The following is a 15149-nucleotide window of genomic DNA, read 5'->3' as shown; positions in this document are numbered from 1 at the left end:
GCGGAAAAGTCAGCAAAAACAATTCAAAAAATAATGTTAATACATGATCCTGAGAAAAGTTTAAATCCATAGTTGTGCATTTTTAAAACATGTGTACCCATCCCATATAGCACCTACCATAGTTTCCATTTTAATTTTATCTGTATGATTATTTTAATATCTGTCTTCTTACTTCCATAATGTGATCTCCATGATCACAGACATCATGCCTAGTTTTGGTCACTACTATAGTCTTTTTTTTTTTTTTTTTAGATTTGTTTATTTATTTGAGAGAGAGAGTGGGGTGAGGGGCAGAGGGAGAGGGAGAATCTCAGACTCTCCACTGAGCATGGAGCCCTACTCCGGGTTCCATCTCATGACACATGAGATCATGGCCTGAGCCGAAACTGAGTCAGAGGCTCAACCAACTGAGCCACCCAGGCACCCCAATCTGATTATTTTAGTATCAGTCTTCTTATCTCTGTAATGTGATCTCCATGATCACAGAGATCATGCCTTGTTTTGATCACTACTATAGTCTTAAAAGCTAACATCGTATCTGCCAATACCAGTCATTAAATAAGCCTTTGTTGAATTAATGAATTGATAAACAACTAATTCAATGAATGGTATTGCACAAGCTCCATCAGTAGAAAAAGTCCTGAAATTAAATGGTTTGCTTTCTTGTAGCTATCTCCTATATATAATCTGGTTCCAGTTAAAATAAAAGACGCACATCTAAAGAAACAAAATTTGGAAAATGCCATTGAAGATTACCTCAATGAATTCAGTGCGAGAAAATGCGACCCATGCCGAAATGGAGGTACCGTGATTCTGCTGGAGGGAGAATGTCTGTGTTCCTGCCCCTTCACATTTACGGGGATTGCCTGTGAAACCAGGAAACAAAAAACTTAAGGTAAGAACAACTTATGATATATTATTAGGGACAAAACTGTGCATTTTGAGGTTATTTAATTTGAAAATTATCTCTTGAATTAATTTGTATGAAACTTCTAGATTATCAATGTAAAGAGAGGAGAAAAACTGAATGAATAATGAAAATGGACAAATCAGACTTTATATATCATTGAGCATGCAATTTTATATCTTCTACCTCTGCATTTAAACAGAACTATGAAAAAAATTTTTTAATTGTAATGATTGACCCCTGAACAACATGGGCTTGAACTGCATGGGTCCACTTAGATGTGAATTTTTTATAGTAGTATTGTAAATGTAAATTGTATATAGAAGACTTTTGCCAAGTTTCTCTTCCTTATTATTTTCTTAATAACATTTTCTTTTCTCTAGCTTACTTTATTGTAAGAATACACTATATAACACTTTTAACATACAAAATATGTGTTAATCAACTATATTAGCAGTAAGGCTTCTCGGCAAGAGGAGGCTATTAGTAGTTAAGTTTTAGCGGAGTCGAAAGTTCTACACAGATTTTCAACTCTGCAGGGGTCAGTGCCCCTCACCCCCACGTTGTTCAAGGGTCAACTGTAATTTTTTTAAGCAAGTAAGCAAAATTCCTAATCTCTCTAAAATTTTTATATATTTTCCCGAGAATGTTTTCTTCACGTGTTCTTATAAATACCCTTGAATAAGATGCACTTCAAAGTTGAATCCCTAAGACCTATGTCTTTTAGGTTCACTTTTTCAGATTGCAGGAAACGGAAAGGGATAATAACAACAGTCTCCACAATTTCAGATGGCATTTATGAAGATTTGAAATATCATTTATCATTGTTGAACATACAAAGCCTCTCAAGGTGTTCAAAAACTGTTGTAGCAACCCAATTACCTTGTTGTTAATACTATAATGACGCTACCACGGTCATGACTCCGTTTATCACGTCCTTTATCCCCTCTGCTTCTACTGCTTCTATCTTTTCCCAATGCCTCCTGCATTCAAAATTCCCTAAGACTCTGTAGGGGACGTCATGGTGTACAGCCCAGATCTCCCTTCAGGACCAAGGACCCATCCCCCCACCTCCTAGGAGTGTTACCTGCTGACATTTCACACAACAATTCTCTTCAGGAATCTCCTGTAACAAGGAAGCGACCACACCCAAGGTTATGCTCCCAGCCTGAGGGAGGCTTGTATCTGATAACTGGTCAGTGTGGTTGGTATTTGATGAACAAGCCCTCTGAAGCACCACCTAGCTTCACAGCTCCCCATGTGATTTGCTGAAGCCTCTGTTCCAAGAACATCACAATTGAGCTTCCCCTTATTCCTAATTTTGCTTTCCACACTCCTCACAGATTTTTTCCCAAGAACACACACTAATAAATACGCTGCATACAAACTCAGATCCTCAGAGTCTATTTCCAAGGGAATGCTATCTGCTACAGAGTCTGATTGGGTCAATTGAGTCTTATTCCATCATCCAATACATAGTGTTCCTAAAACAGGAGGAGTTTCTAATGATAGCGTAAACTCCTGGTCTTCCTTATGTCTGTTTTGTATATAGAAGACTTTTGCCAAGGTGCTGATTTTTGTGCCAAATGGATATGGCCACAGTAGCAGGGTCAGTTACCTAAAACATGATTTTTATGTGTTTGCTTTAATTAAAAACAAAAACTAGACCGAAGGTGCTTGGGACTCATGAACCTGCAGTAAGGTAACACATGTAAAAGACCAACTTGAATTTGGGGAAAGAGTTCAAAAACTATTTGGTATTATGATCGTTGATGCCTATTTCCACATCTTCTTTTTTATATGCAGGCAAATAAGAAAAAAACACATATATTTAGATAGATATATGATAGATAGATAGAGAGAGAGAAAGAGAGAGAGAGAGAGAGATATCCTTCCTTCCTCATTTTTGTTCTTTACCCAATGGTAGTAAAGTATATACATTGATCCATCTGGCTTTTATCACTTACAATAAATCTTAAAGATCTTTCTTTATTATTTATTTATTATTAATTATTCAATTTATTTAAACTAAACCAAAAACAGTTCACCCATTTCTCCCCCCCCACCCCCACCTCTCACAACCACCATCTATTCTCTGTATCTATATGAGTTTTGTGTTTTGTTTGTTTTTCTGTTTTTTTAGATTCCACATATAAGAGAGATCATACATTATTTCTCTTTCTCTGTATGATTTATTTCATTTAGCACGATGCCCTTAAGGTCCATATATGTCATTCTTTTTTGTGGCTGAATATTCCATTGTGTGTATATACCACAGTTTCTTTATCCATTTATCCATTGATGGACTCTTAGGTTGCTTCCTGTCTTGGCTATTGTAAAAAATGCTGCAGTAAACATAGGGGTACATATATCTTTTTGAGTTAGTGTTTTCATTTTCTTCAGCTAAATACCCAGAAGTGGAATTGGAGGATCATATAGTAGTTCTATTTTTTTATTTTTTTTAGGAACCTCCATAACATTTTCCATAGCGGCTGCCCCAATTTACATTCCCACCAATAGTGCACATGGGTTCACTAACACTTGTTATTTCTTGTCACATCCTCACTAACACTTGTTATTTCTTGTCTTTTTGATAATAGCTATTCTAACAGGTGTGAGGTGATATCTCATTGTGGTTGTGATTTGCATTTTTCTGATGATTAGTGATGTTGAGCATCTTTCATGTACCTATTGACCATCTGTACATCTTTTTTTGAGAAATGTCTATTCAGATCTTCTGCCCATTCTTTAATCAAATTATTTGTTTGCTATTGAGTTGTATGAGTTCTTTATATATTTTGCATATTAGCCACTTATCAGATCTATGGTTTGCAAATATTTTGTCCCATTCGGTAGGTTGCCTTTTCATTTTTTGATGATTTCCTTTGCTGTGTAGAAGCTTTTGAGTTTGATGTAATCCCACTTGTTTATTTTTACTTTTTTTGCTTTTGCTTTTGGTGTCAGATTCAAAAAGTCATTGCTAAGACCTGGGTCAAGGAGTTTACTACCTGTTTTCTTCTAAGAGCTTTATGGTTTCAGATCCTATGTTCAAGACCTTAATCTGTTTTTAATTAATCCTAGCCTACTGTACTATTTTCCTACTTTTATCTCTTTGAAGATATGAAAAATGTTCATTTGGGAGTCTCTCTTAATTTGCTCCCCAATATATATTTTCTGCACTGCAATTGTTTTGTCTATTAAGCGTACTAACTCATTCTCATGGCATTTTTTTCTAACTGTGTACTTAGTAATTTCTTATTACAGGCTTAATCCTCAGGGGAAATTGTTTCCTGTGGGAATCCTGTTATTCTGAGTATTCTAAAGGTTAATTTGTTTCTTGAGAGGTCCTGTTGTTTTCATTCATTTTGCACCAGTTTTTTAATGTAAACTTCTTGGTTCAGTTTCCACATTTTGTGTTTCATGGATTATGAAGATCAAGTTCCCTCCACCTATCTACATAGTAACTTTAAGGACGCTAGTATCTTCTGGTTGACTTTTCACACCTGACTCAGGATGGTCCACCAGAAATCTTTCTTGATGAAATCTTTCTTGCTGAATCTTTCTCTCAAGGAATCTCTTCCAGACATCCAATTTTCTGCAAAATGTTCAGTTCCAATGTCCCATTTAGATTGGACCTGCCCCCATCATGAGATTGAAAACCTTAAACATCACCTTTTTTAACATACTATTTACTTAAAGTAGAATGCTCTCCAACTTTCTCCTCCTTCAACCAATCCAAGCCCCCTCTCCTTTATTCCCCTTGTGTGTTTCTACTCCTTCCACACCAGTGTTTCTCAACCTAATGCTCTCTAGATTACCTGGTTAGCTTCTTTAAAAAGGCCAAAAAGAAAAACAAAACAGATGTCCATCCATGCCAATTAAACCAAAACCTTTGTGGTGGATCCTTCCTGGGGCATGATTCTTTTTTTTTTTTTTTCTTTTCCTCTTCTCCTCCTCTTCCTCTCCTTTTCTCATTCTTTGGTTACTCTAATCATGGAAAACCTTCCTTCTGGACCCAGAACAATTAACATCTCTTCAGTGAAATCTTCTCCAATTTCTCCATGAATCAGTTCTCTGTCTATGCTTCCCGAGCACTTTTCCCTCTGCTTTTCCAGAACTAATGACATTTCATCTTTCTACACAAGAGAATATCCCTCTAGTTTGGAAATGTGTCTCTTGTATCCTAAACCCCATTCTGTTCCCAGCCCCTAGAGAGTATCTGGTACATCATGATGCAATAGGATAAGGGGATAAATAAATAGATGGATGGATGGACCCAAAGTTGAAGTCTTATTAAATCATTAAGATTTGATAATCCTTTGTTTTCTCTAGGATTTCCAGCCAAAAAAACAATTAAGCTGTTGACTTCCTTGGGATCAAACAAAACTAAAAACCAAGACTTTCCAATTAAGGATCCTGCCCTTGGAGACAGTTCTTGTTGCCAAATGAAAAGCAACATGAACATCCTATTGACCTCTGAAATCTCCACTCTCAGATCCACAAGGCTTCTTTTCCTCCTTAAACTCCTATGGTGTTTCCATTTTTTTATTCCTGAATGAGCAGTAGGCAGTACACTATGCTTTCTCCCATAGGCAATGCCAGTCTCTTGTTAACAAACAAAATTAAATTAAAAAGAGAATGTTGGCTTTAAAAGTAATTGCCAAAGTGCTTTGTATGATTAATATATTCCACCAGTTTCATTACCCCAGGTCCATAACATGCAATTTCATTCTTGTGTATGTTGTTGCTTCTTGTTGGGTCATTCATTGGTACCTGCATGCATTCATTCAGCAATTACCTACTGAGTGCCTACTCCATGCATAGCACTCTGCTCTTATTAGTCTTACCTCTCCAGTTTAACTCTGTTTCCAAAGGAATAAATGTATTGTATTTGTAACAAAAAACAATTAGGTTAAATCATGTGAAATTGCCTCTATTCAGTCATATTTTACAAAAAAAAAAAACACACACACACACACACAAACACAAACACAAAAAAAAAAATAACCAGCAATTTCATATGGTCCAACTTAATACCCAGTCTTATGAGGTAAGGCTACCCACATAAGAAAGTATTTAAAGAGGGTGCCTGGGTGGCTCAGTTGTTTAAGCATCTGCCCTTAGCTCAGGTCATGATCCCAGATCGAGCCCCACATTGGGCTCCCTGCTCAACAGGAAGCCCTCTTCTCCCTCTCCCTTTGCCTGCCGCTCCCCCTGTTTGTGCTTTCTCTCTCTGTCAAATAAATAAATAAAATCTTAAAAAAAAAAAAAGAAAGTGATTAAGGGAACTGACTGTATGATTTTATCCATTAAATAGTGTGATACTTAAGGCCTCAAAGCTTTTGAAAAGGTCTGAGACTTCCCCTAAAAAAAAAGACTCAAAATAACAAAGGAAAAAATCAAATCAAAATTAATAAATGTTTAATAAACATAAACAATATTATCATGTCAACTCCATTAATTGTTGTTGTTAATAAACATTTCCTGCATTTATAAATAAATTTGTTCATTTTTCTCACTTCACACAAATTCAGAATGCACATAATTACTGAAAGATCACAGCAAATTATTTATTTGCAAACAATTTGAAAGCAAAATATTTAACGACAATTTTCAAGTTCTTTTTTAAACAACAAAGAAAAATGTTATTGGACATGGAATGCATTTTAATATGTTGGTGTGATACGGAGATGGAGCTCTAAACATAGAAGTGCCAGCCTGGTCCTTTAGGATATGAAAGTAGCCCTGGGATCTCAAAAGAATTCCTGTTCCCTGCCCCCAGAAACCTGGGTGAATCAAAAAGAATTCAGACCTGTTAAATGCATGCAAATACTGAACTCAGCTCTTAGACAATTCACTGTTGAGAGAGTCTCTGCTGTAGAGCACCTGGACTAAGGGGACTTATCATAGTAAAAACTGAAAATTCCTTGCACTCTTTTGAATTATAATGTCAAACAAGAAAAAAGCTGAGCCTCAACCAGACTCCCTATGGTCAGCTTAATGATTTGTCAGAACCCCTTCTACTGGAAATGGAGGGAAAGGTGCAGGTTCACTGTTGACCGCCAGATCCTCCAACTTCCCTTCCCAAGTGACATATCTGGTAGAGCATTTCCAGCAGGGTGCACCATTGAGACACCAGAAATTGCCCAACAGGAATCAGCTCCTAGAAGAATATCTCTAAATCTAAACTGAGGAAGAATCAGGAGAAATTGGGGGAGATGAAGACCTCTGGGCTGCCAGGCCTTACCTGGCTCAGCCTGGCCTGTGGTTGTGAGAAAGCAGACTCCTGAGAAGGAAAGGGGTAGCTCGGTCCAGGCAGACAGGGCACGGTATATCCCTACCCCCGCATGCTCTCTGAGGGAGGCACACCACAAACTCAAGGAAAGAAACACGTGGGGTAAACAGTCCTCTGTCTCAGGCCATACATTCTGTTGATTACCCTGAACCCTAGCCATTATCAAGAGGACCCCGAGAAGCTGGATGGGCATTCATATTCTCTTGGGCCTAATGGGAAAAGAAGCTTTGGTGAATCGCTAAGGTTTTCCCTTTTTATACTCAAAACTCAAGTAGCTTATTCATTCTACTGATCGCCTGGTAGATAGCATCATATACCTGGCAACTAATAAATGTTTGAGGTGTGGGTTGGCATCCTTACCCTGGCTTTACACCACTGTCTCCCCAGGGCCCTTTGGCTGGTATATGCAAGGGGACGCTGCATACAACAGCCCACAATAGCACTCTTGAGTTCATTTCCCAACAGTTATTTATGAAAATAACCCAAAGTGGTGGATAAGAAACTAGGCTCACCTTAGGTTTATTTAAAAAAAATAATAAAAGTATTCTCTCCTCAATCACACACAAGCACACTTACATAACGACTTCACAGGACAAACATCGATCTCTCTGCTCACCTCCAGCTCCCCCCAACCGCTCCACCCCCACCTCATATTCATTACCACTACCATGCTAAGAACAGTGAAATGATTCAAGATAAGGGAGTGATGTGGCTTTTTAACAAGAGACAAGTTACTAAACCCCCAAGCCCTAAGATACGCCCAGGGGTGATAATATTCCCTTCATAGAATTTTTGTGTTGATTTATTGAGATAATGTATTTAATGACTTTGGCCTTTGCAGACAAACAATAAACAGTAGCTGTTACTATTGTTATTATGCAAAGCTATTGATATAAATCCTTCTGAATGTGACTCTAATATTTGTGACATTTAAAAAAGCCAAAAAGATAAAATCTAAAAACTGAAAATAATGTTTTTTGGCAGAATGGCTTAGTACTTTCCTTAAATAGTTAGTGGGTTCAGTGACATTTTTTAGGGGAGTTATTTTTTTTATTGTGACAAAGTACCATTTTAACAAATTTTTTTTTTTTTTTGTAGAGAGGGAGCAGGGGAGGGGCAGAGGGAGAGGAAGAGAGAATCTCAAGCAGACTCCCCACTAAGTGTGGAGCCCAACTCAGGGCTTGGTCCCACAACCCTGAGATCATGACCTGAGCCGAAATCAAGAGGCGGATGTTTAATTGTCTGATCCACCCAGGCACCCGCATCTTAACCATTTTTAAGTGTACAGTTCAGTGGCATTAAGTACATTTATATTGTTGTGCAACCATCACTACTACCCATCACAGAACTTTTTAATCATACCAAACTGAAATTCTGCACCTAGTAAAAAATAACTCTCCATTCCCTACTTCCCCAGCCCTGATAACCACTATTCTACTTTTGTCTCTGAATTTGACTATTTTAGGTTCCTTATATAAATGGAATCATAGAACATTTGTCCTTTTGCATCTATTTCATTTAGTGAATATCTTCCAGCATATATCAGAATTTCCCTATATACAATATACAATGTTATTCAGCCTTAAAAAGCAATGAAATATATATATTGATGCTATATTTATATATTCAAGATATATATATCACATTTATATATATCACATTTTGTTTGTCCATTTCTCTGTTACTGGACACTTGAGTTGCTTCTACCTTTGGGCTGCAATGAACATGACTGTACAAATATATCTTTGAATCTCTGCTTTCACGTCTTTGGGGTATATACCCAGAAGTGGAGTTACTGGATCATAAGTTTAAATCTATGTTTAATTTTTTGAGGAACACAATACTGTTTTCCCCAACAGTTGCACCATTTTACATTCCCATCAGCAATGAGCAAGGGCTCCAATTTCTCCACATCCTGGTCAACACTTGTTATTTTCTAGGTTTTTTATTTTTTTTTATTTTTTTTTATTTATTTTTTTAAAGATTTTATTTATTTGACAGAGAGAGACACAGCGAGAGAGGGAACACAAGCAGGGGCAGTGGGAGAGGGAGAAGCAGGCTTCCCGCTGAGCAGGGAGCCCGATGCGGGGCTCGATCCCAGGACCCCGGGACCATGACCTGAGCCGAAGGCAGACGCTTAACGACTGAGCCCCCCAGGTGCCCCTCTAGGTTTTTTAATAATAGCCATCCCAATGGATACAAAAGTGGTATCTCTTTGTGGTTTTGATTTACATTTCCCTAATGATGAGTGATTTTGAGCATCCTTTCATGTTTTTATTGGCCTTTTATATATCTTCTTTGGAGAAATATCTATTTAAGTCCTTTGTCTATTTTTTAATCAGGTTGTTCTTTGTTGTTAAGTTATAGGAATTCTTTATATATTTTGGATATTAATTCCTTATCATATATACAACTTACAAATATTTTCTCTGATTCTGGGGTTGCCTCTTTACTCTATTGATAGCATCCTTTGATGCACAAAAGTTTTTAATGTTGATGAAATCTAATTTACCTATTTTTTTTTTCTGTTTCCTGTGCTTGTGGTGTCATATCCAAGAAGTCATTTGATCCGACCCAAAATTGTCATGAAGCTTCTCCCCTGTGTGTTCTACTAGAAGTCTTATAGTTTTATTAGCTCTTATGTTTAGGTCTTTGATCATTTTGAGTTAATTTTTTATATTGTACAAGGTAAGGCTCCAGCTTCATTCTTTTGCGTTATGGATATCCAGTTTTCCCAGTATCATGTATAGATCTATAATAATTTTTAATCATGTACTAGCTTATTAAAGGCTGTCAGCCTAGAGAGGATTAAAAAAAAAAAAGAGGATCAGGATGACTTGAATCATCTCATAAATTATGTTATAATAAATTTGTTTCATAGCTACATTATAGATACTCTGAAGACTTCCTATAACATTGCTAAGTAGTAGTATTGAGTTCTGAAAGTTACTATAGAATTTAAAATAGCAACATTTGCATTCTTCTGATCAAAAGAAAAATTGTCACTAGGTTACACCCAGGTATGGCTAATTTTATATTAGGTCATAGATAATTTTATATTTAGGTAGGCTTCTTGCCTGAAAAATCAGGGTATTTAAAAAGAGAAAGAAAAGAATGTAAGTCTTCACCACTATGTATCCTGTACTGAAATGGAAATATTCCTATTTTAAAATTAAACAGACAACAAACTAGGAAAATGAGTATATTCATACTTGCAATTAGTTGGCAGTGGGAAAGAATAAGAACTCAAGAAATGGCAGAGAGATCCATTTTCCCCTTTGTCATCTTCTCTGAGTCTGTAAAATCCCAAGGCACATCTGTTTATTTTCCAACCTTTCTGGCCTAACCTTACTATTGGGAAGGAAACTGAGAAGGAAGGAAAGAGGAAGGAAGGAAGGAAGGAAGGAAGGAAGGAAGGAAGGAAACAAAAGCAGAAATACATTTTTCACATATGACCTTTTCTTTTACTCGTTAAAGTACAAATTATTATTAACAAATTGTCAAGCCCAATGACCAACCCAATGAGAGTGTGTATTTTGATGATGTCAGTTAAACATCCTTGACTTGGAGATCTAGTGAGACAAAAAGATTACAACTTAGATTCTGCCTCTGAGAAGACCATATAAGGACCAAAGAGGTGCGAAGCCATGAAAAGAGAATAGCAAGAGCCATGAGTAGAAAACAGCAAGATTCAAGAGAACTTGCAGAGCCTTACAAGCTCCCCAAAACCCAAGAGATAGTAAGATAAAAATTATAGCCAAAAGAGCAAAAGAAAGTAATAAGTATATTAATAAATAACACAGAATTCTATATGCTTTGTTCTTTGTCTCTTTGCTTTTCAAGTTAGTTGGTTTGATAAAAGACCCCTTAAATAAAGTTTAGATTATTTCTCCATTGTCCTGTCTCAGCAGTTCTTTTAGAGATCAGTAAATGCTTGCCTGGGGTTGGGTTTAACTTGTAAAGAAAATCGTTCCCTGTTCTCCATGAATTTAAAAACAATTTACTCGTCCTGTTGAAATATAGTGGGAACTCTCCTTCTGTTGGGGGATGAGTTCATTTTTTACTAAAGTTGATTAGTAAGTTATTTCTTCCAGGGGCTCCTGGGTGGCTTAGCCAATTAAGAGTCTGACTCTTGGTTTCAGCTCAGGTCATGATCTCAAGGTCATGGGATGGAGCCCTGCATCAGGCTCCACACTGGGCATGGAGTCTGCTTGGGATTCTCTCCCTTTCCTTCTCTCTCCTCCACTGGCTCTCTTCCCACTCACCCCCCCCAAAATAAATAAAATCTTTAAAAAAATAAATAAGTTATTTCTTCCAGAGCATTGATGTTCTGAATGGGTTAAGGCCTGCTTTCATCAAAAATATAAAGTACAAGAGCTAAAATCCACTCTGTTTTCAAAACAAAAAGTGAAAGAGAAATAAGGCAAACCAAGGAACTGCCCATTTCCTCTTGCACACCCTTTTTAAACATGCTTGTTTTTATCCTGCTTTCTTCCTGCTACTTTCCACTTGGCTATTCCATATCTATCCAAACAGGGAGACTAGAATTTCCTTGAATTTCTACGAATCTATTTTGTGAGTTTGAGTTCTTTGCTGGCGCAGTTCAATTGCATGCTGATAGAAAGAGACAAGTTTACCAAATAATGAAGTTTTAGCTGACGCTTTTCCCAGTTTGGAAACTCGAGGGGTCACTCCACATTGCTGTGCTTTAATTTCATCGTCAAAGGGCAGTAATGTAGTGACCATCTCCTAGTATTTGATAATATTTTAGCCAAGAGTTTTCCTACAGCTTCTCATAAATAGTGGGTTTCAAGGGAGGCCGTACGCTTGCGGGCTTCGTGTGCAAAACGGTGTAATGTTTTTATCAGATTCTGAAAGGAACCCATGAGCCAAAAAAAAAAAGGTTTAGAAAAATAAAAGTTGCTCTAGGATCTTAGGATGACAGAAGGAAGTATGCAAATTAATTCGCACTGGAAGAGTTTCAAATCTAGTTAGGGAGCCAAACTTAATGCAGCCCATACAATGGGAGAACCATAAAAGGCAAACATATCAAAGAGCTTCATTTGGTGGTGCAGTCTGCAGGCGTCCAGAAAAAGGGGGAGAAGAGGGAGTGCGCAGAAGAGAAGGCTTCCTGGAAGAGGTGAGACTCAACATCCCTCTGTTCTCCTATCTCTGGGGTCTTGCCCGGGGCATGTTAGCATTGGGCACATAAAGGAGGTGATCATTTGTTTCTTCTCTAAAATGTTAGCCATTTGGGATATAAAGGTGAAATTATGTAAGAGTTTATAAGTCATTCTAACCCTCTATGCTAACCATTTTAACCAGGCTCCTTTTAAGACCCTGATAGATACAACACTGACAATGCTTTTAAATAATGCTCAGTAAGTAGTGTTACCTAAATTTTTATTAATGCTGTTTCCCTCCATCTTCTTGTCAATTGACTTTGAAAAATGAAGCTGGTTTCTGTGACCCACCCCACATCTTTGGGCCTCACTGTCTCCCCCTAGCGGTCACCGGTGAATACCAACATGGCGGACTCATTTTATCCTTGCCTGAACAAAAACCGTTCCCTGGAATGCAAATTTAGGAAAAGAGAATGCATGCCCAGTAGTTAAAGAATTCTAACGACTCTTGCATCCTCTCAGCTACTTCTCCCTTTCACTAGCAGGAATAATTGCAGTGCCCATACCAGGAAAATAGAGCTTTATCTTCTTTAGATGGTATCTCTATATTGTCCGTCATCTTTATTGCATTTCCTGTTTCGCCTTCCTGCTCAGGGGCTTATATACTCACATATGTGATATTTGAAATATATCTTAAGTAAAGTGATTACACTCCAAAAATAAAAACTCATTGGTGGATGATAAATTAGGATTGGGAGCTTGAGTCCTTACCTGTTTTCTCTTAGTCAAATTACTTCTTTTAAATATATATTTTTGACAGACTGCTGAATGTATGTCAGTAACAACTAAAAATTACCTTAAGTTTCATTTGGAAATAAGCACAAGTTGAAATGGAATGCAGATGAACGAATTGAAATTCGGAGTTGTCTTAACCAGAGACTTATCTAGTCAGCTACACTGTTAATGGAAATTGCTAGATTTCTGCTCATGCTGTCATTTTTGTCCAACTTACTGGTACAGAGAGAAAAATCATAGAATGACCAAGAATAAGTAATTATTATGGACTGCCTGGTGAAAATATGTTGTTAAACTCAGTAGTAAACCACGTCGGAGTATCAGGGTTCTTTCTACCTGCGAGCCTTCCCTGGTGATCTGTTCACCATCTTGCTGGCAGGAGTCATCTGCTCCTCCTTCTAGAGAGGCTTGCATGCGCCTTGGAATTTCCTGGGAAACTAAAAAATACTGATGACTGTGTCTCAAGCCTAGAGATTTTGATTTGATGGTCTGGGTGAAGCCTGGGAACTGGGATTTTTAAAAGCATCCCAGGTGATTTTAATGTGCATCCAGGTTGAAAACCACTGCTTTACGCTCTGAACTGTACCTGCACTGTGAAAAAACTGTTTCAGCAGATAGTAGATACGAGGCGTTTTGGTTAAGCTAAAGAATGTCTCCCTTTCAAGGCCTTCCGCTAACAAACATTTTGTATCCTCCTTTTATTCACTGAGCATTTATTACGTGCCAGAGACGGCAATTTCAGTTTCCTGACTACCCACCTAGTTCCCGACCACACCCTCTTTAAAATACCCACAGGTTTCAAGGCAGTATCAGGTTCTTTTCCACCTCTGGAACTTGCCCCCTGCTCTATCTCCACTCCTTGTCCTGGCAATGATGCTGCCCATATTGCTAATCACATCTGCATTTTGAAAAGCATTTTCATTTAAAAAAATAAATAATAGGAAACATCTTTTTTTAATATAGGATTTGGATTGTCATAGCAGTAATTAGTATTAGCTCAGCATCAAGTGAAAAAATCTGGTGCTCCGCTCCTAGGTGGTAGTACTTACAAGAAGATCTAGAAATTTGCAACCCAAAATTAAGGCATCAGTTGCCTTTCCTTTTCAAGAGACAACAAAAATGATCTTCTGCCCTTGAAATTACTTTAGTGTCAGGCTATGTATTCAAAATAAAGGGGATAAATCCTGGTACCAGAATGTGTTCAGACAGGTATTGCAGATAATTGATGGGATTTGGGATCAAACACCATGCTTTAAGAATATAGTTTACCAGCATGAGAAATTGAGATAGGTGATGCTAATAAAAATTGCTAAAAACCTAACACATGAAGCTAGATTCACATACAATTTATATTTTTAATGAAACGAATGCCATCCTATGATAAGTTTATGGATATCTCCACCATTTAAATATTGGTGAGATAGATTTAAATACATTTGGGATTGTTATCGTGTTCCTTTTATTCTTTTTAAGATCATAGTTACATTTTTAAAAAGTATATATACTCAAAACAGAAAAGTCAGAAAGTCAGCAAAGTACAAAACAAGAATTATTTGTAATAAAACGTTAACCTAAGTCAATCACTGTTAACATTTTAGATTGTGTCCTTCATTCATAGATAGATAGATAGATTCACAAATATAGATTTTATATAAAACAGGTTAATCATGGGCGCCCGGGGGGCTCAGTCAGTTAAGCGTCTGCCTTCAGCTCAGGTTATGATCTCAGGGTCCTGGGATCAAGCCCCACCTCGGGCTCCCTGCTCAACAGGGAGTCTGCTTCTCCCTCTGCACCCCACCCCTTGCTCTCTCTCTCTCACACAAAAATAAATAAATAAAATCTTAAATAAAAATTAAAAAAAAAACAGGTTAATTGTGTTCACAAAATGTAATACCCAGGCACTTCTTAAAAAATTCCATGTCATCTTTCAGACTTCAAACCTCTCCCAAGTACCTGTCCTCATATTATTAAAGCATAATAACTTGATAAACCTGGTCAGTTATACAAATGCTCTGAGGGCTGAGATAAC

At 37.3% G+C, this 15149-nt stretch overlaps 1 protein-coding gene across 1 annotated transcript in view; it reads left to right on the top strand.

Annotated features, from left to right (window-relative positions):
* Nucleotides 1–6408, top strand: part of C9 (complement C9) — a 54433-nt gene extending 48025 nt beyond the window's left edge. Inside the window, exons 10-11 of the mRNA XM_036111108.2 lie at nt 670–895; nt 5240–6408. Of these exons, the coding sequence (XP_035967001.2) occupies nt 670–894 (225 nt within the window). The 3' untranslated portion in view covers nt 895; nt 5240–6408. The remainder of the gene's footprint in view (nt 1–669; nt 896–5239) is intronic.
* Nucleotides 6409–15149: the final 8741 nt, after the last annotated feature.

This window comes from Halichoerus grypus, chromosome 2 (assembly GCF_964656455.1).
Source record: "Halichoerus grypus chromosome 2, mHalGry1.hap1.1, whole genome shotgun sequence".
NCBI classification, from domain to species: domain Eukaryota; kingdom Metazoa; phylum Chordata; class Mammalia; order Carnivora; family Phocidae; genus Halichoerus; species Halichoerus grypus.
The sequence above is the reverse complement of the archived record's forward strand: the minus strand, read 5'-3'. Positions and strand labels throughout refer to the sequence as shown.